The 27,292-nt window shown below is 35.5% G+C and overlaps 3 protein-coding genes across 3 annotated transcripts in view; 2 read left to right on the top strand and 1 right to left on the bottom strand.

Moving 5' to 3' along the window:
* The window catches only part of LOC123673490 (locomotion-related protein Hikaru genki), a 62,667-nt gene extending 54,742 nt beyond the window's left edge, over positions 1 to 7,925 (bottom strand). The window contains exon 1 of the mRNA XM_045607995.1: positions 7,700 to 7,925. Within this exon, the coding sequence (XP_045463951.1) occupies positions 7,700 to 7,826 (127 nt within the window). The 5' untranslated portion in view covers positions 7,827 to 7,925. The remainder of the gene's footprint in view (positions 1 to 7,699) is intronic.
* Positions 7,926 to 10,611: 2,686 nt separating this feature from the next.
* On the top strand, positions 10,612 to 11,822 carry LOC123673487 (rhythmically expressed gene 2 protein-like). Its single transcript, XM_045607993.1, has one exon. It carries the CDS (start codon positions 10,927 to 10,929, stop codon positions 11,701 to 11,703), a length of 777 nt encoding a protein of 258 aa, XP_045463949.1. The 5' UTR covers positions 10,612 to 10,926; the 3' UTR covers positions 11,704 to 11,822.
* Positions 11,823 to 11,968: 146 nt separating this feature from the next.
* The window catches only part of LOC123673488 (E3 ubiquitin-protein ligase MYCBP2), a 130,772-nt gene continuing 115,448 nt past the window's right edge, over positions 11,969 to 27,292 (top strand). The window contains exons 1-14 of the mRNA XM_045607994.1: positions 11,969 to 12,568; positions 17,579 to 18,006; positions 21,321 to 21,553; positions 21,608 to 21,925; positions 23,049 to 23,216; positions 23,284 to 23,502; positions 23,793 to 23,964; positions 24,025 to 24,225; positions 24,276 to 24,428; positions 24,546 to 24,810; positions 26,005 to 26,185; positions 26,238 to 26,403; positions 26,579 to 26,727; positions 26,812 to 27,244. Of these exons, the coding sequence (XP_045463950.1) occupies positions 12,498 to 12,568; positions 17,579 to 18,006; positions 21,321 to 21,553; positions 21,608 to 21,925; positions 23,049 to 23,216; positions 23,284 to 23,502; positions 23,793 to 23,964; positions 24,025 to 24,225; positions 24,276 to 24,428; positions 24,546 to 24,810; positions 26,005 to 26,185; positions 26,238 to 26,403; positions 26,579 to 26,727; positions 26,812 to 27,244 (3,157 nt within the window). The 5' untranslated portion in view covers positions 11,969 to 12,497. The remainder of the gene's footprint in view (positions 12,569 to 17,578; positions 18,007 to 21,320; positions 21,554 to 21,607; positions 21,926 to 23,048; positions 23,217 to 23,283; positions 23,503 to 23,792; positions 23,965 to 24,024; positions 24,226 to 24,275; positions 24,429 to 24,545; positions 24,811 to 26,004; positions 26,186 to 26,237; positions 26,404 to 26,578; positions 26,728 to 26,811; positions 27,245 to 27,292) is intronic.

Raw genomic sequence — 27,292 nt, 5'->3', positions numbered from 1 at the left:
AAACTGCAATCATTAACACACTCTTGCATTCAACCTTTGCCTTTTATTGTGTTTGTTTCGGTGAGCACGTTCGGAATTGGGTGAGCGAATTGTGAACAAGATTTCAGCGGAGCAGTTCGTCTATCATGTGTGAGGAAGCTTTTGAGTAATTAGACAAGTTGTTTTCGCGAAACTTTTCCCTTTGTTCATCCATCAGGAATTTCAGTGACTGAGTAGGGATTATGATGGAATGAATGTATACGAGATATTCTCTGTCTACTATGTGATTTTTGGAAATGAGGAAATTCTGGAATAGTTTTAGGAAACTATTGAACTTGTCCTACAAGCTAATATCTATACATTAGCTGCCTGCCTGGGCTCCACACGGGTGGTGTAATTATTTCTCTAATCTTTTTTTTCTTTATCACTCGATTCTGAGAAATCTGGACAACTAGGTATGTGTTCGTTAATATATTCTTGCAACTAATAAAATAATGCAATATGGCTCACCCTGTACAGTGCATTCCATTTGAAATAGGAAAAATTATGGAAATTCACATTTTCAAAATTTGGCAACATGTTTTTCATTCCTTGTATACCAAAAGTCCATTTCGGATATAGTTACTATTGTTCGAGGGATTAACTTATGTATATCTGACCAGAAATACAAAGGCATACAACTTTTTTCCCCAAATTTGAAGCTCATTGAAAAAAACTGGTTATACATTCACGATTCAAAGTATTGTCCATCGCTGGCCTCTACTTTCTCCCATCTTACAGGCAGCGTACGAATCCCGCGTTGAAAAAACTGGTCATCTTTTGAAGCGATCCATGAATTGATCCAATTTTTTACTTCTTCCTAAGACTGGAAGTGCTGGTCAACCAGGCCGTGTGACATTGATCGAAACAAGTGATAGTCCGAGGGAGCAACGTTTAGAGAATTCGGCGGGTGGGGTAGGACTTCCCATTTCACTGATCCCAAGTATGTCTTGACCATTTTCGCAACCTGAGGGCGAGCATTGTCATTCTGTAAAAATACTTTACCATGTCTCTCGTTGTATTGCGGCCGTTTGTCTTTGAATGCACGACTCAAGCGCATTAATTGCGTTCAATAACGATCGCCTGTGATTGTTTCAGTCGGTTTTAACAACTATACCCATAATGTACTACGCCGAGCTGGTACCACCAAATACTGAGCATGACCTTGGAGCCGTGGGTATTCGGTTTGACCATCGACGAGGAAGCAGAGCGTGGATATTATTTTCTGCGCTTGGGATTATCGTAATGAACCCATTTTTCGTCTCCTGTCACAATCCGATGCAGAAATTCCTTCCGTCTTTGCCTTGCAAGCAGCTGTTTACAAGCAGACAAACGCCGTTAAACATCTCTCGACTTCAACTCGTACGGCACCCAATTTCCTTGTTTCTGAATCATTCCCATGACTTTCAGGCGTATTTGAAATGACTTGAGTCACTCCCATTGATCCTAGATGCTGCCAATTCTTTTTGCGTTTGACACGAATCTTGATCAATTAATGCCTCCAATCCTGCATCTTTGAAAATCCTCTTTCTTCCACCGCCATGCTGGTCTTCGACGTCAAAATCACCGTTCTTGAAGCGTTGAAACCACTCTCGGCACATTCTTTCACTAATAGCGGCCTCACCATAGGTATCTGAGAGCATTCGATGAGACTCAACCACAGGTTTCTTAATATTGAAGTAGAAAATTAAAACCTCCCGCAAATGACAAGAATTTGGCACGTAATATCAACTAATATTTCGATAACTATCTTTTATTCTTCATGAAGAAAACGAAAAAGTGAATAAAGAGGTGTCTCATCGAAACACCTAACCTAAGGTGGGAACACCATAGTACTACAGCAATAAGGTAACTTCATAAAAAATTAGATTCATCAACTAAATATATGGAGTAACGCGCCACTGTTGCAGGATCCTGTATAATATAAATTTATAGCAGATAAACACAAAAGCTGCCGATTTCACATTACATTTCTTTCCAGATCATAACTGGTATTTCGAAGAAAACCCGGAATCTCAAAACAAATTATACAACGCTTTTGTCGCGATTTACCTTTGTCCGAGTCATAACACAGATCCGCTCTAAATAATTCACAAGACTAACCCCAGTTAGTCGCAACGTGAATTCGAGAGATAAGAGAATTGATATCACCCCAAAGCATAACTAAAAAAAAATTGACCCATAAAAAGGTCCACCACATTTATATAATTCTCTACCGATAAAAAGAACATTTCACATTTCCCCAATGAAGTGCTCGGTCATGGTCCTTTTAGTTTTTCTGGAAAGGGTGACCCAGTCCGGTTTTGTGCATAATTTTGTTGTGTTGGACTTGGAGGATGAACCAATGAGATATTCAAAAAAACACATAGCAGGGTTAATTTCTTAAAAATTTGTGAATTTCTTCATGAAGATCGATATCAACCCAAATAGACTGATTTGAATGTCCCTTTTTCATGATTTGGTGCCGATATACAAGGTGGTCCAACGAAAACTCAACACCTTGATTTTCCGACTTTGAAATGAAAATCGCTTGGACCCGTCAATTACTGATTCGAAGGTGTTATGTATTCTTACAAAAGAATCCACATTAGGCCCAAAGACTTAGATATAAGACTGAAGACTTAAAATATTAGAGGAAAAGACATCAGCTTTATTCTCGACTTCTTGACTCTTCTGGAATATTCTGACAATTCATAAACTCTGTCTTATCTATGAACCACAGCATATCATAAACACTAACTTGAATCTCCTATCGGGGATGAGCACAACCCCTTGAATTTTAATAGGGGCGAGGGGAATTATTGAACTTATTAAACTTAAATAATTGTGAGTAGTTGGGCCACACTGTATAATTGACCAAATGTAACAGCACTAAAAACAATGCTTTTAATAGTAGATACCTCATAATGATGACATAATAGTGATGATTATCCATGATAATGTTTGGTATTGGAGAATACAAAACGCAAAACTAGCTCATAGAAAAACTTTTGCCTTGGAATGACTTGGACTATAACATTATCTAAAATTCAGCCAATTTAACAGGAGGCCATTTTTCCTAATGCGATATCCGTTCGTGAAAAATTACATGAATACGAAATTGAAAAAGTACGCAGGAGCTCCTGACTACAAATAAGTAGTACTTTTTTCATATTTTTTTTTTATTTTTTTATATATTATACAAGGTGTCCCAAACTCGATGGCCTATTAGACGTTTCTGGAAAACTAATCATAATTTTGAGCTGAAAATTTGCGTATTGGGGTTTGAGACAATGATCTTTCTCCCTAAAATATTTTCAGATCTCTACAACTCCTTTATTTCAAATGGCACACCCAGTATATTATTGCATCATTAGATAGCTTCTTGATGGAAATTTCGGCAATATGCCATACCTTGGGTAAAAATTCAACGGTTAATGAGTTCTTGGGATTCTTATGAAAAAAAGGTGGCGATGAGGACTCACATTGTTTGGAATATTTCAGCAGAAAGAGCCTTTTTCCGCAAATACGTAGTATTATAAGACTGTTTTCGGCTTGGACCAAAAATGTACAGGGTGTTTATAAGAGGATCATGAACTTGAACAACTCAAATTTATCAAAACTCAAGATTTTTAAATTAGAACCTATATTTTTTATTATTGCAGTTGATTCTACGTACAAAAATAGTGGGGGTTACTTCAGCAAACCCTATACCTAAAATGAATACTTCAAGAGTTATCGGGGAAGAACTTCAAATGAGGAAAAACCGCTATTTATAACTGTGGGAATAACTGCCTGTTACATCCGTAAATCACAGAAAGAAAATAAAATTCGATGTTTTCATAACTCAATTTTACATATCAAGTATTGTAATGAATTATTCGTAATTGAAAATTGTATTGGTTTATGAATTTCTCAACAATACCAACGGAAAATTAATTAAAATTCATGAAATGTAAAATTTAGTTATCCAAACATCGAATTTTATTTTCTTTTTTTGTTTTACGGAAGTAACAGACAGTTATTCCCACAGTTATAAATAGCGGTTTTTCCTCATTTGAAGTTCTTCCCCGATAACTCTTGAAGTATTCATTTTAGGTATAGGGTTTGCTGAAGTAACCCCCACTATTTCTGTACGTAGAATGAACTGCAATAATAAAAAATATAGGTTCTAATTTAAAAATCTTGAGTTTTGATGAATTTGAGTTGTTCAAGTTCATGATCCTCTTATAAACACCCTGTACATTTTTGGTCCAAGCCGAAAACAGTCTTATAATACTACGTATTTGCGGAATCGAAAAAAAAAATTTTTTTTTCGAAAAAGGCTTTTCCTGCTGAAATATTCAAAACAATGTGAGTCCTCATCGCCACCTTTTTTCATAAGAATCCCAATAACTCATGAACCGTTGAATTTTCACCCAAGGTATGGCATATTGCCGAAATTGCCATCAAAAAAACTATCTAATGATGCAATAATATACTGGGTGTGCCATTTGAAATAAGGGAGTTGTAGAGATCTGAAAATATTTTAGGGAGAAAGGTCATTGTCACAAACAACAATATGCAAATTTTCAGCTCGAAATTATGATTAGTTTTCCAGAAACGTCTAATAGGCCATCGAGTTTGGGACACCCTGTATAATTTCAAGGTATCATTTTCAAAATAAAAACCAAAGTGAGTTTTCATCAATATGATCCCGAGACTACGGTCTCAAAACACATCGGACAATGTGATAAAATCGTTAAACCTTTCTGTCTTTTTTGTATTCAGCGCGATAACCGAAATAACCATTTCCCGTGCTAAAGTCTACAGGATATACCTCCATATTCGTTCTAATTAGGTCGGCTTGTCTTGTTATTGATGTCATTTTGTTTGCTAATGGGCGACCCTCTGTTTAATTTGTTTCTATTACGTTGGTACGTGAGGGATCAGAAGATTATTGGCGAATTTTCATGAGAGTAGGTTTGCTGGTTTTCTGTATAAATTTTGAATTCCCGATGCTGAATGCATTTCGTGATTTAAATTCCACAACAAATAAACATCATCATGGTTTATAACGTTATAGTGATTTATGGTTCGATACCAATAGAACCTATAGATGATGAAAAATCAGTTATAAACATGAATCGCTGAGGCGCAAGCCATTATGCGATAAATGAATAAAATAATTTATAGTTTCTGTGGTTGCTGATCGAATTGAACTAAGCGGATTATGCTTGTTTCACACGTCACATTCGGTATTCATAATAGCTCTTACTGAATAAAAAATACCAATTGAATAACTTTAGTATGTTGAAAAGGATCGAGAATTTCAAATATAGAAAAGTGAAGAGGAACCATATCAGAAAAATTGATTGTTCGTTCGATAAGAAAAGTGGAATTTTTGTCCAAAATTTCGTTTATTATGTCTACCTATTAAGTTAACATGTTGTGCAAAATTAATCGGTTTTTGTTTTCGAAGAATTTTCTTTTCTTAATCATGCATAAGACTCAGGCCTGGACTGCTTAAAATTCAAAATGCTTGCGACAATAAGAAAACTACAACTACAAATATTATATCAGTTGAATAATATGGAATTATAGGAAAGCATCATCAACTTAATTTTATTTTGATTTCAATTTTGATCAGACCAATTTTCAAAATAACACTTGAATTTACAAGTTATCATTATTCATTACATTTGATGAGATTTGGATTCTCATTTATCGCATAATGAAGACTTCCTAAATCATATTATTTTCGATTTGAATATAGGTATGTACTAAATATAAATATTTGAAAGTACCTAATATGTATTGCAGAAGTAGGTATTAGGTATAAAAGTGGAGAGAACCAATTTTTTTCTTATGATTTATTTTGTGCTTTTTAATTAATTAACAGATTTTATGAGATAGTAAGAAATGAAATTCAATAGTGTAAAATTTGCAGCTTTCTTCAAAACGATAAAATATATGCATTATGATATAATGATATATGAAGGTATAAACTGCTAAATATTGCCTTGTTAATTTCTACTGTCCATGAATACCTTGTACTGAGGAATTACCTGAAATAACTGCTGGAAATTTTAAATGAAGATTTATTATTCAGCACACCAGGGGCGTATTTAGTGTGTCTGGGGGGCCAAAAATATGGGAGCCATAATTAGGATATTCGTAGAACATATTGGCGTTTTCAATAATTTTTCACAAGAAGAATAAACAAAAAAAAAGGAAAATTGACTACGTTGGAATATGTCCGAATATATTTTCTGAAAATGACTGAAAACTGGAGAGTTTGATTCGAAAGCAGCTCTTGAAAAAACTTATTACCACATACTTACCATGATAAAAATACGAAGAAAAGTAAAAAAAAGTTCGTTATAATCTACCATTCGAGACTCTTTTGGTTAGTCAATGTATGTATTTTTTAGATTCTTGTGAACCTCAGATATCCTTCGAAGACAATTCAAGTCTTAGCGGTATAACGATCTGCAAGATTTATACCATATATGTATATCTTCCTGAGATCTTTTTCAATAATTCCATCGAAGACTGATCATTCCAAGTTTTGAAGAAGGAATTAGGCAAGAATAGAATTATATATCAGCAAACAGTTGTTCCCATTATAATTTGTTGTTGTTGTTGAGTCTTTGACTTGTACATATATTTTAACAGTAGATTCTTGGGGTAAAGCATTTTTTTCATTTACCATTTTTCCGATTCGACCTAGATGAAAAGATATAGCCATTTGAAATTTCCATAATGAGTTATGTCACCCCTGGAAACCTACACACTGAAGTTTTTTCAAGCATAAAATTATATCCTTTGACCTATGGATATGAGCTACTACCTGGTGGGATCTGTGTGGTACTTCATTTTCAAGTTCATGGTCCTTGAAAGTGCTAATAGGTCAGTTTTTCCATCGAATGAAACTCTAAACCATAATGGTGCCTCCTTCTTCCTTCTTGACTTTGCCTTTAAGTGGATGTGCCCACGCTCAACGTGTTTCTGAACTAGTCAGTAAAGACTACGTATCGCTTTGACGCTTGTGTTGCGAGTTAGTAGAACTCTTCTGAATAAGTTCCTCGATGTTAGATTGACCTCATGAAGACGTCGTCTGACTCTCCTAAGGAAAACTGAAGTACCTGTGGCATCTCGAAGACGTTGACTTGCCATTCTGCAAGTGCTGAGAGGCCTTCTCTCGAAGTTAAAAGAGTTGAAAAATGTCTTCTATTGGCGTTGTAGCACGTTGTCTACTAGGTCTGGGTCTTTGACGATCAGTTTCAGTGTCAGTAAATGTGATACCTACTTTGGCTAACATTGGAAAAATTGATCACTTCAACTTGTGTTTCACCAACCTGAAGCAGCTCAAGGATTTTATTAGCAGCGTTCTCAGACAAAACTCGTCTTGGCATAATGAAAATTCCATTTTTAATTACATAGAACCTTTTGATCCTATTGGGAACGGAATATAGACCGAGGAGAAAATTATTAAAATATGCATTTCTGAAGTGATTAAACTTCACGATGAACCAGAAAAGAAGATAAGTTTATGTTATTCAAAAAACTGTATTTAGATGATACTAAAAATATACATCTTCATGAAACATCTATATCTTCATCTTTCAACGAGCAGTTCATTTGAGTATATGTATTTACATTTATACTCAACAGTTAGAGATGCACAAATAAACATCATCACGTGAAGATCTGCACTCACCATCTGGTTCTGTGACCGATTCGCCAAATATCTGAACACAGAAGCTCCCAAATATCAACGCTACAAGAACAGTCCTCCTAAGTCCCACCATCATCACTGCCACGTGGTGAACGTCATAGAAGATCATTTGACAAACACAGACGTCTCATCGAGACAGTATGCTTCTTGATACATTTGTTGTCGAACTGCACACAGTTTCCACGACCGAGTCCTGAGAACAACTGATCGACGCCGAAATTCGGCGTCTGAGGCATTTCACCCTACGATAAACAACTGTTAGGGTTTGCTGAGCGCAAGCTCGTGATCTTTACATACAACACGCGAAATTTTCTGCACATAACGTTTGTTTTGGTTCGAAGACAAATCGATTCGCGAAGGTATATGAAAATTTGAAACTTCGAGGAAACAACGTGTAAACAATGTGATCTTTCATAAACTCATCGAGTTTAAAACGTAGCTGACGTTTTTTAAACAATGTTCCTTTCAGATAATTTTCCTCGAGAGGGCAATTCAAAGTTCCGAAGTGGCAAAGTATCCAAACTATTTGGAAAAATATTAACTTGAAGAAATTGTAATTTCAATTTCGAAAATGTGAATTTTTTCTTCTTGAAGTTGAGCGCCGTAATTGAATCCAGGTGCCCTCAATTTTCCGCAGGGGGCTACCTGCACAGCATCCGGGGCACTGCCACCCAGTAAACATACCTGAAAGAAACACTGTTCTTAAGCCTTCATACAGGGTGCGGCAGAGCCGACTGACGAATTTCAAAGGGCTTTTTAAAAGAAATGGTAAAAGTTAGAGAAAACCGGTTTTATTCATTCGAAGCAGTAGGAAATATAGTTTTTTTGCTCAAGTTTTGAAAACGATATCACTAAGATGGCGGCCGTCAGCAGCGACACACTGCGATTTTGGAAGTTTTCGACCGCAATTTCGGCAAAATGGCCCGGATTTCTTCGGTTATTCGCAGCTTGAGTTCTGGCAGGGTGTGTGGACGATATTTGAAAACCTTATCTTTTAGGTGGCCCCAAACGAAGAAGTCGCAGATGCTCAAATCGGGTGAGCGCTTTGGCCAACCCACATCTCCTCTCAGTGTGACCAGTCTCCTTAGGAAAATTTGGGATTTCATGAGGGTGGAATGATAATTCCTCATGCAGAATTCTCCTCAAAGATCGGTCTGACATTTCCAAAGCTATCGCTTGTCTTCGTGCAGAGCCTCTTGGTGCACATTTCCGGTGTTCTTACCGTTCCCGGTCGTCCATGTCCTCGTCCTCGTCGTGTACTTCCTGTTTCTCCGAGTTGACGAGCCCAAGTTTTGACGCATGGTGCTGACTAAAAACTATTGACTCCAAGGAACAGAAATACCCCTTTCGGACTTATCTGCCCCCCCACATCCCGAGCAATGACCTGTCAAAACTCGTCAATCTGCTCTGCCGCACCATGTATTTGATTCAAATTCGGTTTCTTATTATGGGATCTCCGGAACTAGAGCAGTTTGATAAAAATGGATGGAATATTTTGGCAAGAAAAGAAAAAAACTGAAAATTGATGTCGATATTTCCTTTGGTATTCGAGATATCAACGAAAATTGGAATTTTTCATTTTCAACAAACCTTCATAACTTCTACATTCTTGTAGTTATCGGTATGAAACAAAAACTTTATTGAAGTGGAATTTTCATCAGAATCTGATAGTTATGCTGAAAAAATAAGTTCTTCGAAAGTTTTTTAATTTTAGAACAAAGTCGAAATAATTAGTATTTTTCTCGGTATTCTGCTTAAAGTTTCTATGGTTTTGAATGAAATTTTTTATCAATCTTAACTATTATTTCACAACTCGATAAGATCTGTTCCACGGAATGATTGGGTATTATTTTTTCGACATACTTCTTCAACATGCAATTTTCAATGAAGCTTCTAATTATCATTCAACATCTAAAAGCCAAATTTCATTACAATCGAATTGGTAATTTTGAAATAATCGAAAAAAATTTCTAGTAAAAATTTTAAAAATTCGGACAAAGTGACGTCATGATATAGCTTTCTGTTCGGGAAAACGAGCGCTCGAAAAATGGACTGAAAACGAATCTCCTCAAACAAGCAAGAAGAATTTGTTGAAAGTTTCAAAAAAGTTTTTACAAAATGTTTTATCCGACTGTAAATAAAAACCACACAAATCTAATTTTTTTTTAAATTTACTGGCAATAACTGCTAAAATTCATTGAAAACCCTACTTTCTGTAGAGGAGAATATTCTTGGTGGCACAGAGCGATGACGATAGTTATGGAACTTGAAGCATTTGCAGAATTTTGAAATTGTTAATTGTGAAGAGAGAGCCAAAAAAATACCAAAGTTGCAAGTGGGTGTGTAGAGTATCACTTTCGTAGCTTGTTTGATAGCAACATCAAAAATAGAAACAGTAGAAATAACTTGCTGTGTTTTGAAATAACCACTAGTATAAAAATCTTTTATTTCAGATAATATGTGTGAAAACAAAAGTAATTTGTTGAAAGTGTTTCAGTTTTTTTTTTTGTGGAAGTGGGGAAATATTTTGTCATGGCCACTCCGTTCACCAGATTTTTATCTCAATCAACATTCACTTTCCATTCATCCTCCAAAGATTCTGATAGTCAACCTAATCGTCCTAATCATTCGAAATAATTTCATTTTTCTAGAACGGACAGATCATTTCACCATCAAACTCAAAATTTATGTTCGACGACTTTTTCTTTACAAAAAAAAGTCGATTCCATTTTGATAGTCAGATATACTGAAATAATAATCGTTATAGAGTTCTAATATTTTTGGAAGTAGATTGGAGTATTCGGTTTATCAGATCCAATATGACGAAGTCATGATTCACCTTCGTAAGTACCTCTTTTAATATAAGTAGTTTTCACCTGAAACGAGTGAATCTGATAAACTACGAGAATATCAACTCCTTCAAACAGGTTAGTTTGGAATAAATTATTCTAATGCTCTACTCAACGCCGTGTTCGAAAAACTCCCCCAGATAGTGCAGTAAGGGACTTTTCAAGAAGTGAATCATTGTAAATAAATACCTACTGAACAAAGGAAGACGATAACAGCTGCGACAAAGCGCATTAGAATCATTAGATCCAAGGCAAGTAGGTCATGAACACTATCAAGCTCTATGTATAAGCGCAATATGTGATATAATTATTAGAAGTGAACATACAAGCCTGAAAAAATTGTGAATTGTGCAAAGAAACATGTGTATACGAAAAGTTTTTCCATATCGTTTAATAACCTTTGACGTGACTAACACCATACTCAAATTTACGGCAAACATCGGAAAAACCTATGGTGACATTGGAGAAAAGCACGGAGTGAAATGTGATACAAATGAACTAACAGAGTGTTTCAAACTTCAATTTAAGAAAATGTGCAATGAAAGACCCAACTTTGGTAGCAATACGGGTTTTTCATGGGAGAAATGGTGGAGGAGCGTAGTCTTCGATACATTCAGAAGTTGCCGAAGTGATATTCCTGATTCAAGACTGGAAAAGATTTCTGAAGAACTGATTGAAGTATACAAAACGAAATCCTGTTGGAAACCCGCCTCTGGTGCAGTGGAACTTTTGAACTACTTGAACGACAGAGGCGTAACATTGGGTGTCATATCCAATTCAGATCCGAGATTGCATGAGATTCTGAACAATCTTAGAATGTATTCATATTTCAAATTCGTTCTTACATCTTATGAAGTTGGTTATTCGAAACCAGATAAACGTATTTTTGAGAGGGCCATGACAAAATCAACGTTGAAAAATTTGTGTAATGAGCAATGTCTTCATATTGGAGATAATTTTGAGTTTGATTATGTGGGAGCAAGAAGTCTTAATTGGAATTCATTTCTTATAAATAGGAAAAATACGTCGAATTCAAAAAATAATTCTATTTCTGACGATAATCTATTTGTTGATTTAAAGAGTTTGAAAAAAGACTTTGAAGATAAATGGAAAAACTATCACGTGCCAAATAATTAATAATATTTATAATGTATTTGTATTACAGTGTCAAAAATATTTCACACATTGATATTATTCTATATAATGAAATATGTATCAATTAAAACGATGAATCAGAAATAAAATCAAAGAAGGTATTTTGCATATGTAGTCTGAAAAGTTTACATAAATACTTGATAGTACATAACAAAATACTACAGAATTCATTTATAGGAATTCATTGTCTGAAAAATTACAGCGACAAAAGTTATACCAAAAATTTCCTTTCTGTAATAACAATGCGATGTTCCAAATTAATAATGAAAAATTCAAATTATTTTCAGTCATAGAGTAATAAACATATGTTTACTTCGAGTTTTCAATATTAATGTTTGATCTATTAATATTTATATTAGTTGAACTAATGAAATATATACCTATCTGAGCTTACGTGTATAAATATTTTATGATATATTAGAAAATCGGAATTAAAAAACTAAACTAGTAGTTCAAAAATAAATAGTTCTTATGTTCCACACAATGTCAATCGTGAATATTGTCAACAACACAGCTGTATTATTGTTAAAGGGAGAAGTGGGGATTTGCAAATTTTGCAAAGTAAACAATTGGGATATTACCGGCTTCAATTTGAAAATTGATGATTAGACAAAACAATTGTCCAACAGTACATGTGATTGTTTGTTGAGGCCGATAATGCTTTCTTATAATTCAGTTATAGATGCTACACATGTATGAGTCACTGAAAAATCGATATTTAACATTGTACTTGTGTGGTGAAATTCGTAGTGTTATCAATTTTAGTAGCAACAAAAATGCTACCCGAACCTGAAGAATATTCTACATATTTTCATGAAACTTATAGGGATCATCCAGATATTGTAAAGTATGATCATCATTGACAATTTTGTTGTACATGTTGTAGAAAATTATGATTTTCTTAGGAGTTACACCAAATTTTATTTTCCTTTTCGAATTTCTATTAGCATGATGATTATTTGCTTAAGAAGTACTGTAGGATCTTTATGTTATTTGCTAGAAATTTTTAAGTGGCATTAAATTTTTGTTTGTAGCACAATTTTACAATAGAAGAATGAGTTTTCACCACTATATCTACATATAAGATTATCAATTGTATTGAGTCATATTGAAGTTCTATATTTGTTGAATATTCACCTGTTTCAATTTCGATGTTTTTCATATAATATGATAGTGAAAATCATTGTGGTTATCAATTATCATATATCAACGTTTGCTTGAAGAATGGTTGCATTTCTAAGATTTTCTTCATTGCAAGTCATTGAGAGCATCTACAAGAATCCAATATCTGTAGAAAATTAACATAACTTCAATTTACCACGCCTCAGTTTCATTATTTCAATGGAAATTACATTAAAACTTCTAGACCATCATGTAATAAATATTTTAGTCGATTTGTGCTGAAAGATCGAGTTCACAGATCGGACCAAACTTGGTCAGATCACAAAAACAACAATAACTTCTGATTATTGTTGCTCATTATTAGGTTTTACATATGTGGGTTCTGTGACGAGAAGGAACTTTGGATAAAACACAGTAAACCACAAGACTTGCCGATGATATGCTAAACCTGAAGAAAAATCTTTACAAGGGGAGGGGTATTGAAAGTCCATTCCATATCAAGAATATGAAATATTTGAAGTGTACATTAGACTTGGTATTATACTTAAACATATAAAGATTTTGTGGAGGAATTGGATACAATTTTGAAGTAATACAGGATATTATTAATAAATATAATGAGAAAACCTAATGCTGATTAAAAATGAAGAAGAAAACAATCCCCTATACCATTTGAAATTTAAAGTAATGACTTTCTTAAGAAGAAGTAATTGTAGAAACATAGGACTTCTGAGGAAGAACTCTATAAAATTACATATTAAATTAATTGCTTCCAATCTCTTGAAATATAAAGGTGAAACCAAAAGTACAAAAAGCCGAGATGCTTAGATTTTTGCTTCCAAAAGAAGAAATAAAAGTTCTGGGCAAGAATTAGAATTTCACATAGATTATAGAAGTATAGTCTAAGGAATTTCATAATGTGTTTCAAGCATAAATTGAATTATCTTGTGGTAAATCTAAGTGGCATGATGGAAATGAAATAGACTCTTCCCATTGTATAAGTTGCAATATTAGATGTTGAATAATAATTTGTATAACTGAAACTTTTCTTTTTATTGGTATCACAAACTGAGTTAGATGTATGAGTTTTTTTGGGCATCTGACTAAGGAATTAATTGTTTTCAGTTCATATGAATAATATAAAACAAAATCATCTTTCTGAATTGTGTCCGAGGTAACTATTTTCAGAATTTTAGATAAAAAAATAGTTATTCGTGGATATACTTACAGATGAAATTTCAAATATATCTTTGTAATAATAGGCAACCAACAATACATCACTGCATCATGGGTTGCCTATTTAAATCATTTACTGATATGTGTTTATAATAATTATTGATGAAAACCTTCATACCATTACATTAATGCAATATGTTCATCAATTTTTTCTTTTAGAAATAAAATTTTTCCAATGAAAAAAATTATTAAATAAAATTTTTGGAACTACAGAAATTGTGAAAATATAGCTTACATCTATAATCACGTGCAGTTTGAGCCGACATTAATTTTATTCACTATGCTCCATTTGGTTATTTCAGGCTCAAGCCATATCAACTCAACCGACTCAATCAAAAACATATTCATGAAAACTGATCCAATACTAAAAACAAAGCTCTGACTTGGCGGCCAAAGCTTTTGAGTGCTCATCATTCATGCGCCAATGAAGCTCTTGAAAACCAATTGTATAAACAGGGTGTCATGACTGTCATGAAACTATGGTGCCGAATTGAAACAGAAGATTCACTTTAAAAAATGAATAAGACTTTTCTAATAAACTTATTATAATGTCTTTTATCAAATGTTCTTCGTTGCAGTGATACAGGGTGTTGAATATAAAAAATTAAAAGTAATAAATTATAAATTCCACATTTTCCAAGAATGTTTGTGTTCAATAGGTGCTGTGTTCCGAAGAATCATATTTACAGTTTCCACCAGTGGCGTACAAAAAGTCCTTTGAAAGTATTGAATATAAAGGAATTATAGATAGGGTAGTCACTTTTCACCCGATCTACAATTCCTTTCATTCTGCTTACAAAAGTTGATATTCCTTTCCCAACAAGTACTGAATATATTGCTAGTTGTTGGTCATAGCAGTGAGCCAATTAGAGTTATGTGCTAATGGTAGGTACATAAAAACATTGCTAACTTTTCTTGACATAAGATTGATGATGTCATATATTGGACGCAGTATCATCAAGAATTAGGGATCAGTTTTACCAGTAAATTCATAGGCGATCATTACTATCTGACCCTCAAAAGTTCGTGACAAAATAGCGAAATATGAAATCAAATTGAACACAGAAATTATTGGAGAGGTGTGAAAGAAATATATTTCAGCATTTATAGGGGGTACACCTGAAACTTTCATTTTTTAAAAGAGCTTGGAGTATGATTTCCACTATGTTAAGTGAAATAACATATTTTGATAGTTGATGGTAAAAATTCAGGTTTTATATTTGTGACGTAATTGGGTTCCAAATTTATACCCCTTTATCACTCGCAATCTGTCTGGTGTCCAGGGGATTAAATCAATATAGTGATGAGATTCTCCTTTAGCGAGGTGTCAGGTGTTCTCAGCCAATTTTGATGGCGCGCGCCCTCTCAGTGTTCCCCGCCATATACACTTTTCATCTAAAAGCGCGTGCTGTCCCATATCTCAAGTTAGCTAAAAGTCACCACACATTCCTGTGCAATGGGGTTAAAGCCTTCCGTGGCCTAAACAGCCTCGCCAAAAAATGTAGATAATATTCTTGAGGCTGCCAAATCTCCTTTAGGCAGTATACGGACTTGAAACCTAAATATGTTTTAGATCACAGCTCGATCTATAAGAAACATTTTTATTTGAGGGGGCTGTGGCCAATATTTTAGGAGATATAACGATTTTTGGAAGGAAATTCAATTTTTTCCCCAGATTTCGAGTTCAAATTTTCTCAAAACCGTGAGCTCTACGAAGAATCGGTGAGCGATGCCAGAATTTACGATCTCTGCTTAGCCGAATTTCAATCTCACCAGAAAAATTTTTTGTCGAAAAATTTTCGTAAAATTTTCCATACCCTTAGAAAATTGAAAATGAATAAAAGTTCCTTCATGGGAATATTGTATCATTTAATTGATTGATTCTACTATTTAGATCACGAAAATGTTTGCATCAGTTGGGCGATTAGTACATTATTCCACAAATTATAGGTAAAAATCTGAAATTTTCGAAAATAAACTTGATAATATTCCCGAGACTGCAACTTCTTCTGGACGTAAGCTACGTCTTTGAAACCTCACTATGTCTTAGATCAGAACTTGATGTTTGAAAACCTTTTTTATTTGAGGGGTCTGTGACGAATAATTCAGGAGATATAACGATTTTTGGAAGGAAATTCAATTTTTTCCCAAATTTCGAGTTCAAATTTCCTCAAAACCGTGAGCTTTATGAAGAATCGGTGAGCGATGACATAATTGACGATCTCTGATTAGCTGAATTTCGATTTCATCAGAAAAATTTTTTGTCGAAAAATTTTCGTAAAATTGAAAAGAAATAAAAGATCCTTCATGAGAATATTGTATCATTTTATTGATTGATTCGACTATGTAGATCACGAAAATGCTTGCAGTTGGGCGATAAGTAGTAACATTCTTGTGTAGAGATTCAATTTTTACGGTTTTTTCCATATTTCGAGTTCAAATATTCATGAACTGTGAGATCTACGATGAATCGGTAAGCCGTATCAGAATGAACGATCCCTAATTAGCCGAATTTCGTACATGTCCGGAAATCTTTAGTTCCAAAAATTTGTCTCAAATTTTCCATACCTAGAACTTGAAAAAATTTATTTTTTAGGAAAAATTAAAAATCTCGTATAGAAATTTTATTCCATTATATCAATTGATTCGTTGATGTTGATAATGAAAATGCTAGCAGTTCAGCAATTAGTCCATTATTTCAGAAATTAAAGTTTGTAAACTGAATTTTTCAAAAAAAAAATTCGATAATATTCTTGAGGCTACCAAATCTCCTTGAGGCGGGATACGGATTTTCAGCGAGGCTGTTCTCAACCAATTTTTATGATGCACTCTCTCTCGAGGCATTTCGGGGCCCTACCGGGACCCCTGATGAAATCATAAGTATGGCAACTCGGTGGTCCCTGCCATATACACCTTCATAGTGCATCTTGGTGACTTTCATGAAACAGCGTCATTCTGCCGAGAACTGCGCAGCGTGCAGGGTCATCTCTCGAGTAAGCCAAGAGTCGCCACACTACTAAAAACAATATCTCTTGTTTAAACTGAAGTGAAGCAACCATTCTATAATCGACAGAATCTTCGCAAGCGGTTAACGTTTCGAAACTAGAAGTTCAAAATGAATAACTTTTAGTTTCTGAAAATGACAAGTCGAAACGTTCGTTAAACGCTTGTGAATATCAAAGGCGTAAAGAGGGGGGTGTTTATTGGGGATATAACCCCCTATTGATTAGAAGAAATAAAAAAAAATGTGAGTAACAATTTGAATAAAAAATGTTCATGAACAATTGAAAGATTTTGCTTTTTCAAAGTGGGGGCTAACCCTATCCCCGCCCCCCCATAAGTCAACTCTAGTTACGCCATGGTAAAGATTATATGGATTGGAGTGTGTTACTATAACTCTTCTGGAATACTCTGTGCGATATGATGTCCCTTCATTCAAATTTTTCATCAGGAATGACCTATGTAAATAAAGAATAATATTATGCGATTTTTTTCACAGGAAACGTTTAGAATGGAAGAAACCAAAGAAGAAGTCGAAGTCTCGATCGAAACAAAAGAATCGTATCGAGATGCTCTGTGAGGATGTTCAACTTCCGCCAGAAATCGAATTACCTAGCAACGCTTCTGCATTTGCTGTATTTGCATCTATACGTCTTGCCGTACTGGACAGATGGATGAAGCAAGCCAGCCAAGATTATCTGCAGAGTAGCTGCAGCGCCCCTCTGCAAGATCAAAGTGAAATCGAGAGCGATACTGAAGAAAATAGTCACAGCTGCACCTATGTGCCTCTGAAAGTATCCAAGGTCGTTGGACTTGGACTGAGATCAGTGTTTGAAATCATAAAGGAGAGTAGGATAAGTCATCCTATATTGTGTACCAAAGCTTTATCTGCTTTACTTGATGTTTTGCAAGGCCAAAGCCCAGAAGGTACGATTATGTTTTTTACCTACTACAATACCGAAACCCGTATGTATTTTGGTTCGGTATAAACATATGTATGTATGAATCCCTTTTATGTGCCTACCATTTCACACAATAAGTCTCGGACTCTTATCAGTCAAAACTACTTTATTGTCAACATACCTTTATTATTATTATCCCGACTTTTGCCTATACGCGTAGGATTTCTTCTCGCCGTCGGCTTCTCACTCCTCGCTAAGAGGAACATTCACTCAGTCCCAGATATTTAAAATATCAGAAGGGTAGAGCTCGGTCGTGTCCGGTCCTTGTGGTCCCCCTGGTTCTCGTCGAACTTCTGGTCCCCTTACACGCGATCCTTGGACCTGTCCTTCGTTTCCTAGGAATTTTCTCACCGTCCTTGCAGTACCTAAAAGAACAGCTTTTTGCATTATATTACATATATACTCACTAAGTCCTAGTTGTTTGATATTTCTCTTTAGATTTTTGGGTACTATTCCTGTTGTTGAGATGATAATTGGAATAGTTCTCGTTGATATCATTCCCCACTGGCGCTTTATCTGAAATTCGAGGTCCCTATATTTGGAAATTTTTTCGACCTCCTTTTGACGCAGGTTGTTGTTGTTAGGTATTGCTACGTCGATGAGTATTGCTGCCTTTTGATGTTTATCAACTAGCAATATATCTGGCCTGTTGTGAGGGACTGTTTTATCAGTCAAAACTGTACGATCCCAGTACAGTTTATAACGTTTGTTTTCCAGGATGGTTTCCGGTCGGTACTTGTAGTATGGCACTTTTTCAGAATGAATTAGTGTTAATTTAGTTGCCATTTCTTGGTGTAGTATCTTTCCTACTGCATCGTGTCTCTCTTTATATTCATTTCCTGCAAACATTTGACATCCTCCCGTGATATGTTGGATTGTCTCATTCGTTGGACACCTATAACGTCAGTAATATATATATCGTCAGTAATAGTTCGATCCTTTATGATATGCTTGCAGTAATTTCTTGTTGAGATCACTTGATCTTGGATGGCTAAAAGAAATCCTTCCGTTTCTGGATACATCGCACCTGATGTAAGCCAATAGTTCGACGCTTCAATGTCGACATGATCCTGGTTCACCTCGTTGAAATGTCGTCCATGTAGGGGCTTTTTTCTCCATCTTTGCAGTTTTTCTTGGATTATCTGGTGGTTGTATGACATTTGCCCCTTGTGCAGTTGTAAAGGTGTTGATTCGTCTGCTTCACACATTACTTTGTATATCTCTGACGTGCCTGATTTGTCTTTGAAGTATGTTCGCAGGCATTCAATTTGCCCATGGGCAAGTTCCATGATGTCTAACAGACTTCTGCCTCCTTTATATTATATTATGTCAACATTATTATTATTATTCACTGAATCGGGGTCGTTGTGGCTCTGTTATCCTTCCGGGCACTGCGAAAAATTAGAACTTTTGTTCTTAATCCTGCCTATTCATACAAACCCAGGGAGGCCGTCGATACGGTTGAGAAAACGACATCTTTAGGAGCCTTGGCTATTACTTCGTGAGTATCCACAACTGACTTTCACATGTGAAAGGTTCTTGGGCCAGTCAGCCCCGGACATTTGCAAACTATGTGTTCGGTTGTATCTACTTCCTCTACTCAGAGCCTGCTGATCTCATCTGCTGACAAAATGTATTTGCACCGACAGTGTCCCTTCAGCAGTCCTACCATTACCTTAAGCTCATCTCGTGGTAATATTCCTGAGACTGGACGTAAGCTACGCCCTTGAAACCTCACCTCACTATGTTTCAGATCAGAATTTGATGTTTGAAAAACCTTTTTATTTGCGGGGTCTGTGACGAATAATTCAGGAAATATAACGATTTTTGGAGGGAAATTCAATTTTTTCCCAAATTTCAAGTTCAAATTTCCTCAAAACCGTTAGCCCTACGAAGAATCGGTGAGCGATGACAGAATTGACGATCTCTGATTAGCTGAATTTCGATCTCACCTGAAAAATTTTTGTCGAAAAATTTTCGTAAAATTTTCCATACCTCCCCCTTAAAAAATTAAAAAAAAAAATAAAAGTTCCTTCATGAGACTATTGTATCATTTTATTGATTGATTTGACTACGTAGATCACAAAAATGCTTGCAGTTGCATAATTTCAGAAATTATAGGTAAAAGTCTGAAATTTTCGAAAAAAAACTTGATAATATTCCCGAGACTGCAACTTCTCCTGAACGTAAGTTGAGCCCTTGAAACTTCACTATATTTTAGATCAGAACTTGATGTTTGAAAAACGTTTTTATTTGAGGGGTCTGTGACGAATAATTCAGGAGCTATAACTATTTTTGGAGGGAAATTCAATTTTTTCTGAATTTTCGAGTTCAAATTTTCTCAAAACCGGGAGTTCTAAGGAGAATCGGTGAGTGATGCTGAAATTGGCGATCCCTGATTAGCCGAATTTCGATCTCACCTGAAAAATTTTTTGTTCAAAAATTCTCGTAAAATTTTCCATACCTTACCCTTAGAAAATTGAAAAAAAAATAAAAGTTCCTTCATGGGAATATTGTATCATTTAATTGATTGATTTGACTATTTAGATCACGAAAATGCTCGCAGTTGGGCGATTAGTACATTACTTCAGAAATTATAGATAAAAATCTGAAATTTTCAAGAAAAAACTTGATAATATTCCCGAGACTGCAACTTCTCCTGGACGTAAGCAACGCCCTTGAAACCTCACCATGTTTTAGATTAGAAATTGATGTTTGAAAAACGTTTTTATTTGAGGGGTCTGTGACGAATAATTCAGGTGATTTAGGTTTGCAAGATAGAGGGCTCACTTCCCAGGGATGTAGAGATCCTCGTTTTAGGCCCATATACCCCAATAGCTGTGCCTCTTTCTGATTTTGATCCATCGGTATACCATATGGAGGACTTTTTGTCCAAGCGATTTACGAAATACATTGCACTGAGACAGTCATCAATGACCGTTTCAAAAGGTACTTCGAAATCGATTTATAAATGGCAACATATTTATCTTCAAGAGTGAGTTATGTAGGTACTCCAACGCTCTTTTTTTTTGTTCGATTTGACCATGGTTTTCATTGATTTGTGAAAAAGTAGTATTGTTTCGATGAAAAATAATTATTCTTTTGTATTTAAGGAGGTTTATTCTTAATTTCTGCAATCTATCAAATCAATAAGATTATGTAATATTCACTGTTGATGGTTTCACCTTTGTAGTGGGTATCGATATGATACTTCATAGACGAATACTCTTTGTTATCTGAATATTTTTGTAGATTATAATGCTCTGTCGTTTGTTTCAGACTTGAAGTCGGAGCCAATGGATATAATTGATCCTTTATTCGACTTACTATTAGATTTGGCAACTCTACATGGACCAGAAAGCTCAGTTGCAAATGACGGTACTCATTTGACAGCTATCGCCTGTGCTTGCTTATTATCACTGGTTGTTGTAAGAGGAGATACCGGCAAATATTTATCAGCCACTGCTGCTCTCCTCATGTGCCCAAGAGCACTTTCTCTTCAGAATATACAGGTCTGATACCAGTTAAAAAATTATGTTTTGCTAATATATTTTTTTTTTTGACAGATGCCTTTGGTACTTTCTTCTCTGCAACGAAGCGTACATGGTGTTTTGTTGGGAAAAATACAAAGGCCGGACTGGATAACACATGGCATACCCACTTCGTCTAAAATCGATTGTTGCCGTCTGCAGGCCATTCACGAAATTCAATATTTGAATTTGATACCTAAATCCTTAGCTATGGATGGGATGTATCTGTACTTATTCACTTCCAAAGGACTTTTCAAGATTGGGAGCGGCTACGGTGGTACTGTGAAAGGCCATATTTACTTTTGGAAACCTGATTTCTACCCCTCTGACAATGGCACATTGATATACTGCGCGGTGAGTTTCATGGAGAATAACCTCAAAGTAATAAACATAGATAGAGGGAGCATATTTCATTTTCAGTAAGCAAATTTTGTCCCCAACAGGAACTGTCAAATTTGACATGGAGCGCGCTGAAATAAAAACATATCAGTGATATATTTCACTCAATTCCATGGAAATATAGACATATACTGCTCCACAAAAGTTTAGGAAGTTGAGGGCTTTTGAGACTGTTTCAAAAGCTTGGTTCATGACGTTTTGGATATGTCAAAATCTACCAGCACCATAGAGTAATAAATATAGATAGAGGGAGTATACGTAATTTTTACAGGTCCCCAACAAGGTTAGATTACGTTGTCGGATTGTAATATATTTTCAAATCCACAATTTTACTGTATTGTTACGAATGTATATTATATTGAATGAAATCTATTTATTTGAGTCATTCTCGATTAAAAATTAAGCAATTTGTCATAGGAATTTGGACAGAAATAAATAATAAGTTATGATTTTGCCAACGTTTCTCGATTAAATATGCAAATTTGAATATTTGGAATCCGATAATATTCCTAATTGTCGCATTTATAATAAGCAGAATATTTATTATTTCCTGTATCTACCTGCTGAAATCCAAGGTTTGGCAACTTTTGCTCTCCTAGTGTCATCCGTTGTTTCACGTCGTTTGATGCGCTTGAAGTTTGTCTTCTGAATTTCTGATATATTTAGATATATATTTTGAGTTAATATGAAACGTTGATTCACTATGGGACATGAGAAGTGCGTTCTCTATGGAGAAACTCGCGAATTTGAGTGAAATATCGTATCACTGGTATGTTTTTATTTCCGCGCGCTTCATGCCAAATTTGACAGTTCATGTTGGGGACAAAATTTGCTTACTGAAAATGACATAAGCTCCCTCTATCTATCTGAGACCGGCACTCACTGCTGAAGCCATCTATTGATAAATAGATAGGTAACTCAGTTGCGTACTTACTTCATATACATCTAGAATTTCAAAAAAATCTGAATTTTTACAAAAAATCTTCGAATAATACCATTTCGTAGGATTAATTCTTCATTTCTGCGATATTAGCAAAATGATGATGCTCTTGTCTTAAATTTACAATTATATGTTCAGGGAAAACTGTATTTAAAACTATCTGGAAGGAGAGGTGTGGAGTTTTTGACTGTCGAAAGAGAAGACCTTCTAATATCCGGTTCTGTTCCGCTCCACAGTAGAGACGCTGCTTCCGCTGTGGTTTTTTCAGATGGTGAATACTTGGGAACAATAACGCCCTCAAAAGATGTAAGTGCAACCTTACTCTATGTGTAAAATCCTCACTTATGTTTTTTTTTTCTCTGTCATCTTCTAGGATGGGTTTGTGATACGGATGCTGAACCAGAACGTTGTTCCTGCTGCAGTTATAAATGAATTACCCTTGAAACTAGCAAGGAAATGTGTGGATGTGTTGGGCTCTGCCACATTCGAAGATGAAGGATTGTCCCATACTGTTAACACAGGGACTGACGATGAAATAGCTACTATTTGTGCTGGCAAAGAGTTCGGTCTTATAAGGACAGTGTCAGGGAAGGTGAGTACCTAAAGATTTTCGGGTTAATTCCCAGTTGGAGTGGACTACATTTACAAAAGGTTCGCACAAACTCTTAACAGAATATAAAGAAACAGTGAGACACAACAAAAAAATTGTGTTGTTAACTCAAAATTATCAATGCTAATTGAAGCAAGGACAAGGGAAGCGAAGATATAGTTCTTATAAAAGTTTGAATCAATTTAATTAATTAAATTAATGAATCAATTAACTAAAATAGTTCAAGAACACATTTCCGATATGTCCTCTTCATCCATATTCATGAATTACAGGTACTTTTTTGTGGCAAAGCTGGAGCTCTGGGTATAAAACAATCAGGAATGAGAAGCAGCAAATGGGCAGAGCTTGTAGTAACAAAAACACCAAAAATAACCCACATATCAGTAGGTCACGATGGGCTTCATGCTATACTCGTAACAGAGGATGGTTCTGCATTTTTTACAGGTAATCATCTATATCAATTTTACACAGTATGATGTTCCAACATGTTTTATTTGTTTGTAGGTACTGCAAGAAGAGGTGAAGATGGAGATCAGAGCAAAGTGAGGCGACAGCCGAAATCTATAAAACCAAAGAAAATTATAAAGGTGGATAGCCATTTTATAGTATATTCTGCATGTAACAATGGCACAACTGCTCTAGTAAATAGGGATGGAGAACTTTTGATGTTTGGAAAAGATACTGCACATGCTGATCCATCTACAGGTACCTACTGTTTCTTAACGAATGTCATTATCTTACTAATAATTTTTTAGGTATCGTCTACAACCTGAAAGGAGAATTCATAGCTCAAGTAGCGTTGGGAAAAGCACATGCTGTAGCTCTCACTAGTAAGGGTCAAGTTTTCACATTTGGAATTAATAATAAATACCAATGTGGAAGAGAGTTTGTTCCTATATACAGAGAAGGTAAGTTTAATATTCCTCTTCATTAATTTATTTGAAAGCCTCTTTTCATACTTACAACTTCAATAGAGCTAATAATCATGTGCATGTTTTCATAGTTGAATTTCATTTAATTGTTAGGATGCTCTTCAAATATCGTTGACATGGAAACTGGTGGTGCCCATGATGATCAGGACATTTATGAGGAAGGCGACGAGAATAGAAAAGATGCCGAAAACATTGCTGGGAGATCTGATGGAAATAATATGGAATCACAAATGAACATGTGTCCCCCTGGAACGCATGCCTGGCACGATGATAGATGCATGATTTGTACTATTTGCAAGGAATGCACTGGCTATTCTATTAGTTGTCTATCGTCAATTTCCGAAAGATGTCCTGGACAGTGAGTACCATTTTCCATTTATTAATTTACTCATATGTATATTGTTATTTGATTTGTATAACAGTTGCCCTATGCGCAAACCACGCGATTTACTTTGATCATATTGCTCTGTCTTATATGTATTTGAATGTTATACAGGGTGGCCATTTGAAAACGAAACAGACGAGATTACAGACGAAATAAAGTTTTTCGATAGAAATGCTCGGACAGGTCGATTTCTGTTTCGAGGGGGACAACTTAAGATGTAAGTTACGGACGCATAGCGCTTCAATCCTTGCTGCTACAACCCCCACCCCCAATTTTTGAATAGGGAAGATGGGGTGAGTGATACCTCAATTTAAAGGTATTTTTATACTGATTTCAGCACAGTAATTGTTTTTTCATTTTATGCATTAGTTCTCGAAATATTCATGCGTTAGTTAGTTAGGAAGGAAGCCACAGTCATGGTTGTTTTGAAGCTCAAAATGTCGATTTTTCCCAAAACACTACAAGTGCCATGAAAACACCACTTCATTTTCAAATACTTAGTTAAGAATATTTCGAGAACTAATGCATAAAATGAAAAAACAATTACTGTGCTGAAATCAGTATAAAAATACCTTTCAAATGAGGTATCACTCACCCCATCTTCCCTATTCAAAATTTGGGGGTGAGGGTTGTAGTAGCATGGGTTGAAGCGCTATGCGTCCGTAACCTACATCTTAAGTTGTCCCCCTCGAAGCAGAAATCGACCTGTCCGAGCATTTCTATCGAAAAACTTCATTTCGTCTGTAATCTCGTCTGTTTCGTTTTCAAATGGCCACCCTGTATAGTGGTACCGTTCTGCCAAATATTGACCAGCTTGCTCTATCTAAAGTCTAAAGGTACGGTTTCCTCGGACAGTCTCTGTCGACCGCCGCTTTTCGACGTCTTTATCTAACCAATCGCAATTCTAACAATCATGTAGCTGGGCGGAGCTACGAGATTGCTAGATATGCGATTGGTCAGATAAACTCGTCAAAAATATGCAGTCAACAGAGACTGTCTGAGGAAACTGTAGCTTGATGGGCTTGCAAGAAGGCACCACTATAGTAACAAATTCAGTAGATATGACATTAAAGCAATTAGATCTACATATAAAACAGAAATCAACGAATGGAAGTCTCGAGATGCAAGTGATAATGAAATAAATTAAATATAAATTGAATTACTCAGGGAATGTGGTTGTGGTGAAGGAGATAGCGGTTGCAGCATATGTGGTTGTTGTCGGATATGCGCAAGGGAGGTGGTTGATAACTCAGAATTGGCTGATTTGGCAGGAATGATGCATTTGGATATCATTTTCAGAGATAAAGTAGTGATTCCACCTCGTCAAAGAAGTAAACTTCAGGAACAGGTTAGTATGTAATATCAGTCTTCGATAACATCGATTCAACAGAAAATTGTAGATCCAAACTCGTCTAGAAGAGAGAAAAATCAAGGGACGAAAATCGACAGCAGGACCAAGCAAACAGAATTCGAAAAACAAGATTATCAGGCAATCTCCTGTAGTAGCTCCGGTTAATAGAGCTAACAATATAATACGTCAATCTAATTTGGGCGGTTCTAATTCAAGTAAGTAATCGAAGAAATAAGAATGATGGCCCTCTGGAGGTTGACTAAACATGATAATAAATTGCATTCTTTCCTCAAATCTCTCTTGACTAAGGCCGCTTTTCCAGAATTTTCTAATTAGTTATGAAAAATTTGAAATATTTGTATCGATGTACATCTTATATTATCATTTCAGGTAAAGATCAAGTCAATTCAGATGTTGAAAGGGATGCCACGAGAATTGCTTGTTTGCCTCCTGCTAAAATTCAACTACCTTGTAATAGTCCAGTTGTTCAAATTGCTTGTGGGCAACATCATAGTATTTTGCTTTGTCAGAATGGTCAGGTATGTTGGGAAATATGACAAAACCCTCTAACTCATAGAGAATGCAGATTAACACAGATGGGCTCAACAAGTTGATCTTTTCAGGTTTACAGTTTTGGGTCGAACATCTATGGTCAACTTGGTTGTGGAGATATCCTGGCAAAAAATAGTATCCAGTTGGTAAAGTTACCCTGCAGTGCTGTTTATATTGCAGCAGGCAATAATCATAGTGTTGTTCTCACTTCGAAAGGAGAAATATACACGTTTGGTAACCATCAAAAAGGACAATTAGGTAGATCTCCGGTCATTTCTCCTCAAGATTCCCAACCTGGACAGAGCAGTAGTTCTAGATATATGTCACCTAGAACGCCGTGGTATTCTATTCCTACTCCAGTGCCGGATATTGGTCCTAGACATGGAAGGCGTGCTACATGGGTTGGCGCCTCGGGCGACCAAACATTTGTTAAGATTGATGAAAGCTTGATCAATGCTTTGAGTATTTCGAAGTCAACAATCACAGCCAATAAAAATTCTTTGGGTGAGTTCATAGGAAAATATTAAAGCTTTTGTTATATTAAGGACTCAG

The sequence above is a fragment of the Harmonia axyridis genome, chromosome 2 (genome assembly GCF_914767665.1).
Source record: "Harmonia axyridis chromosome 2, icHarAxyr1.1, whole genome shotgun sequence".
NCBI classification, from domain to species: Eukaryota; Metazoa; Arthropoda; class Insecta; order Coleoptera; family Coccinellidae; genus Harmonia; species Harmonia axyridis.
The sequence above is the reverse complement of the archived record's forward strand: the minus strand, read 5'-3'. Positions and strand labels throughout refer to the sequence as shown.

Bases quoted from the DNA above. Each gene is read 5' to 3' on its own strand.
- LOC123673487 (XM_045607993.1), top strand. From the start codon at position 10,927: ATGTGTATACGAAAAGTTTTTCCATATCGTTTAATAACCTTTGACGTG.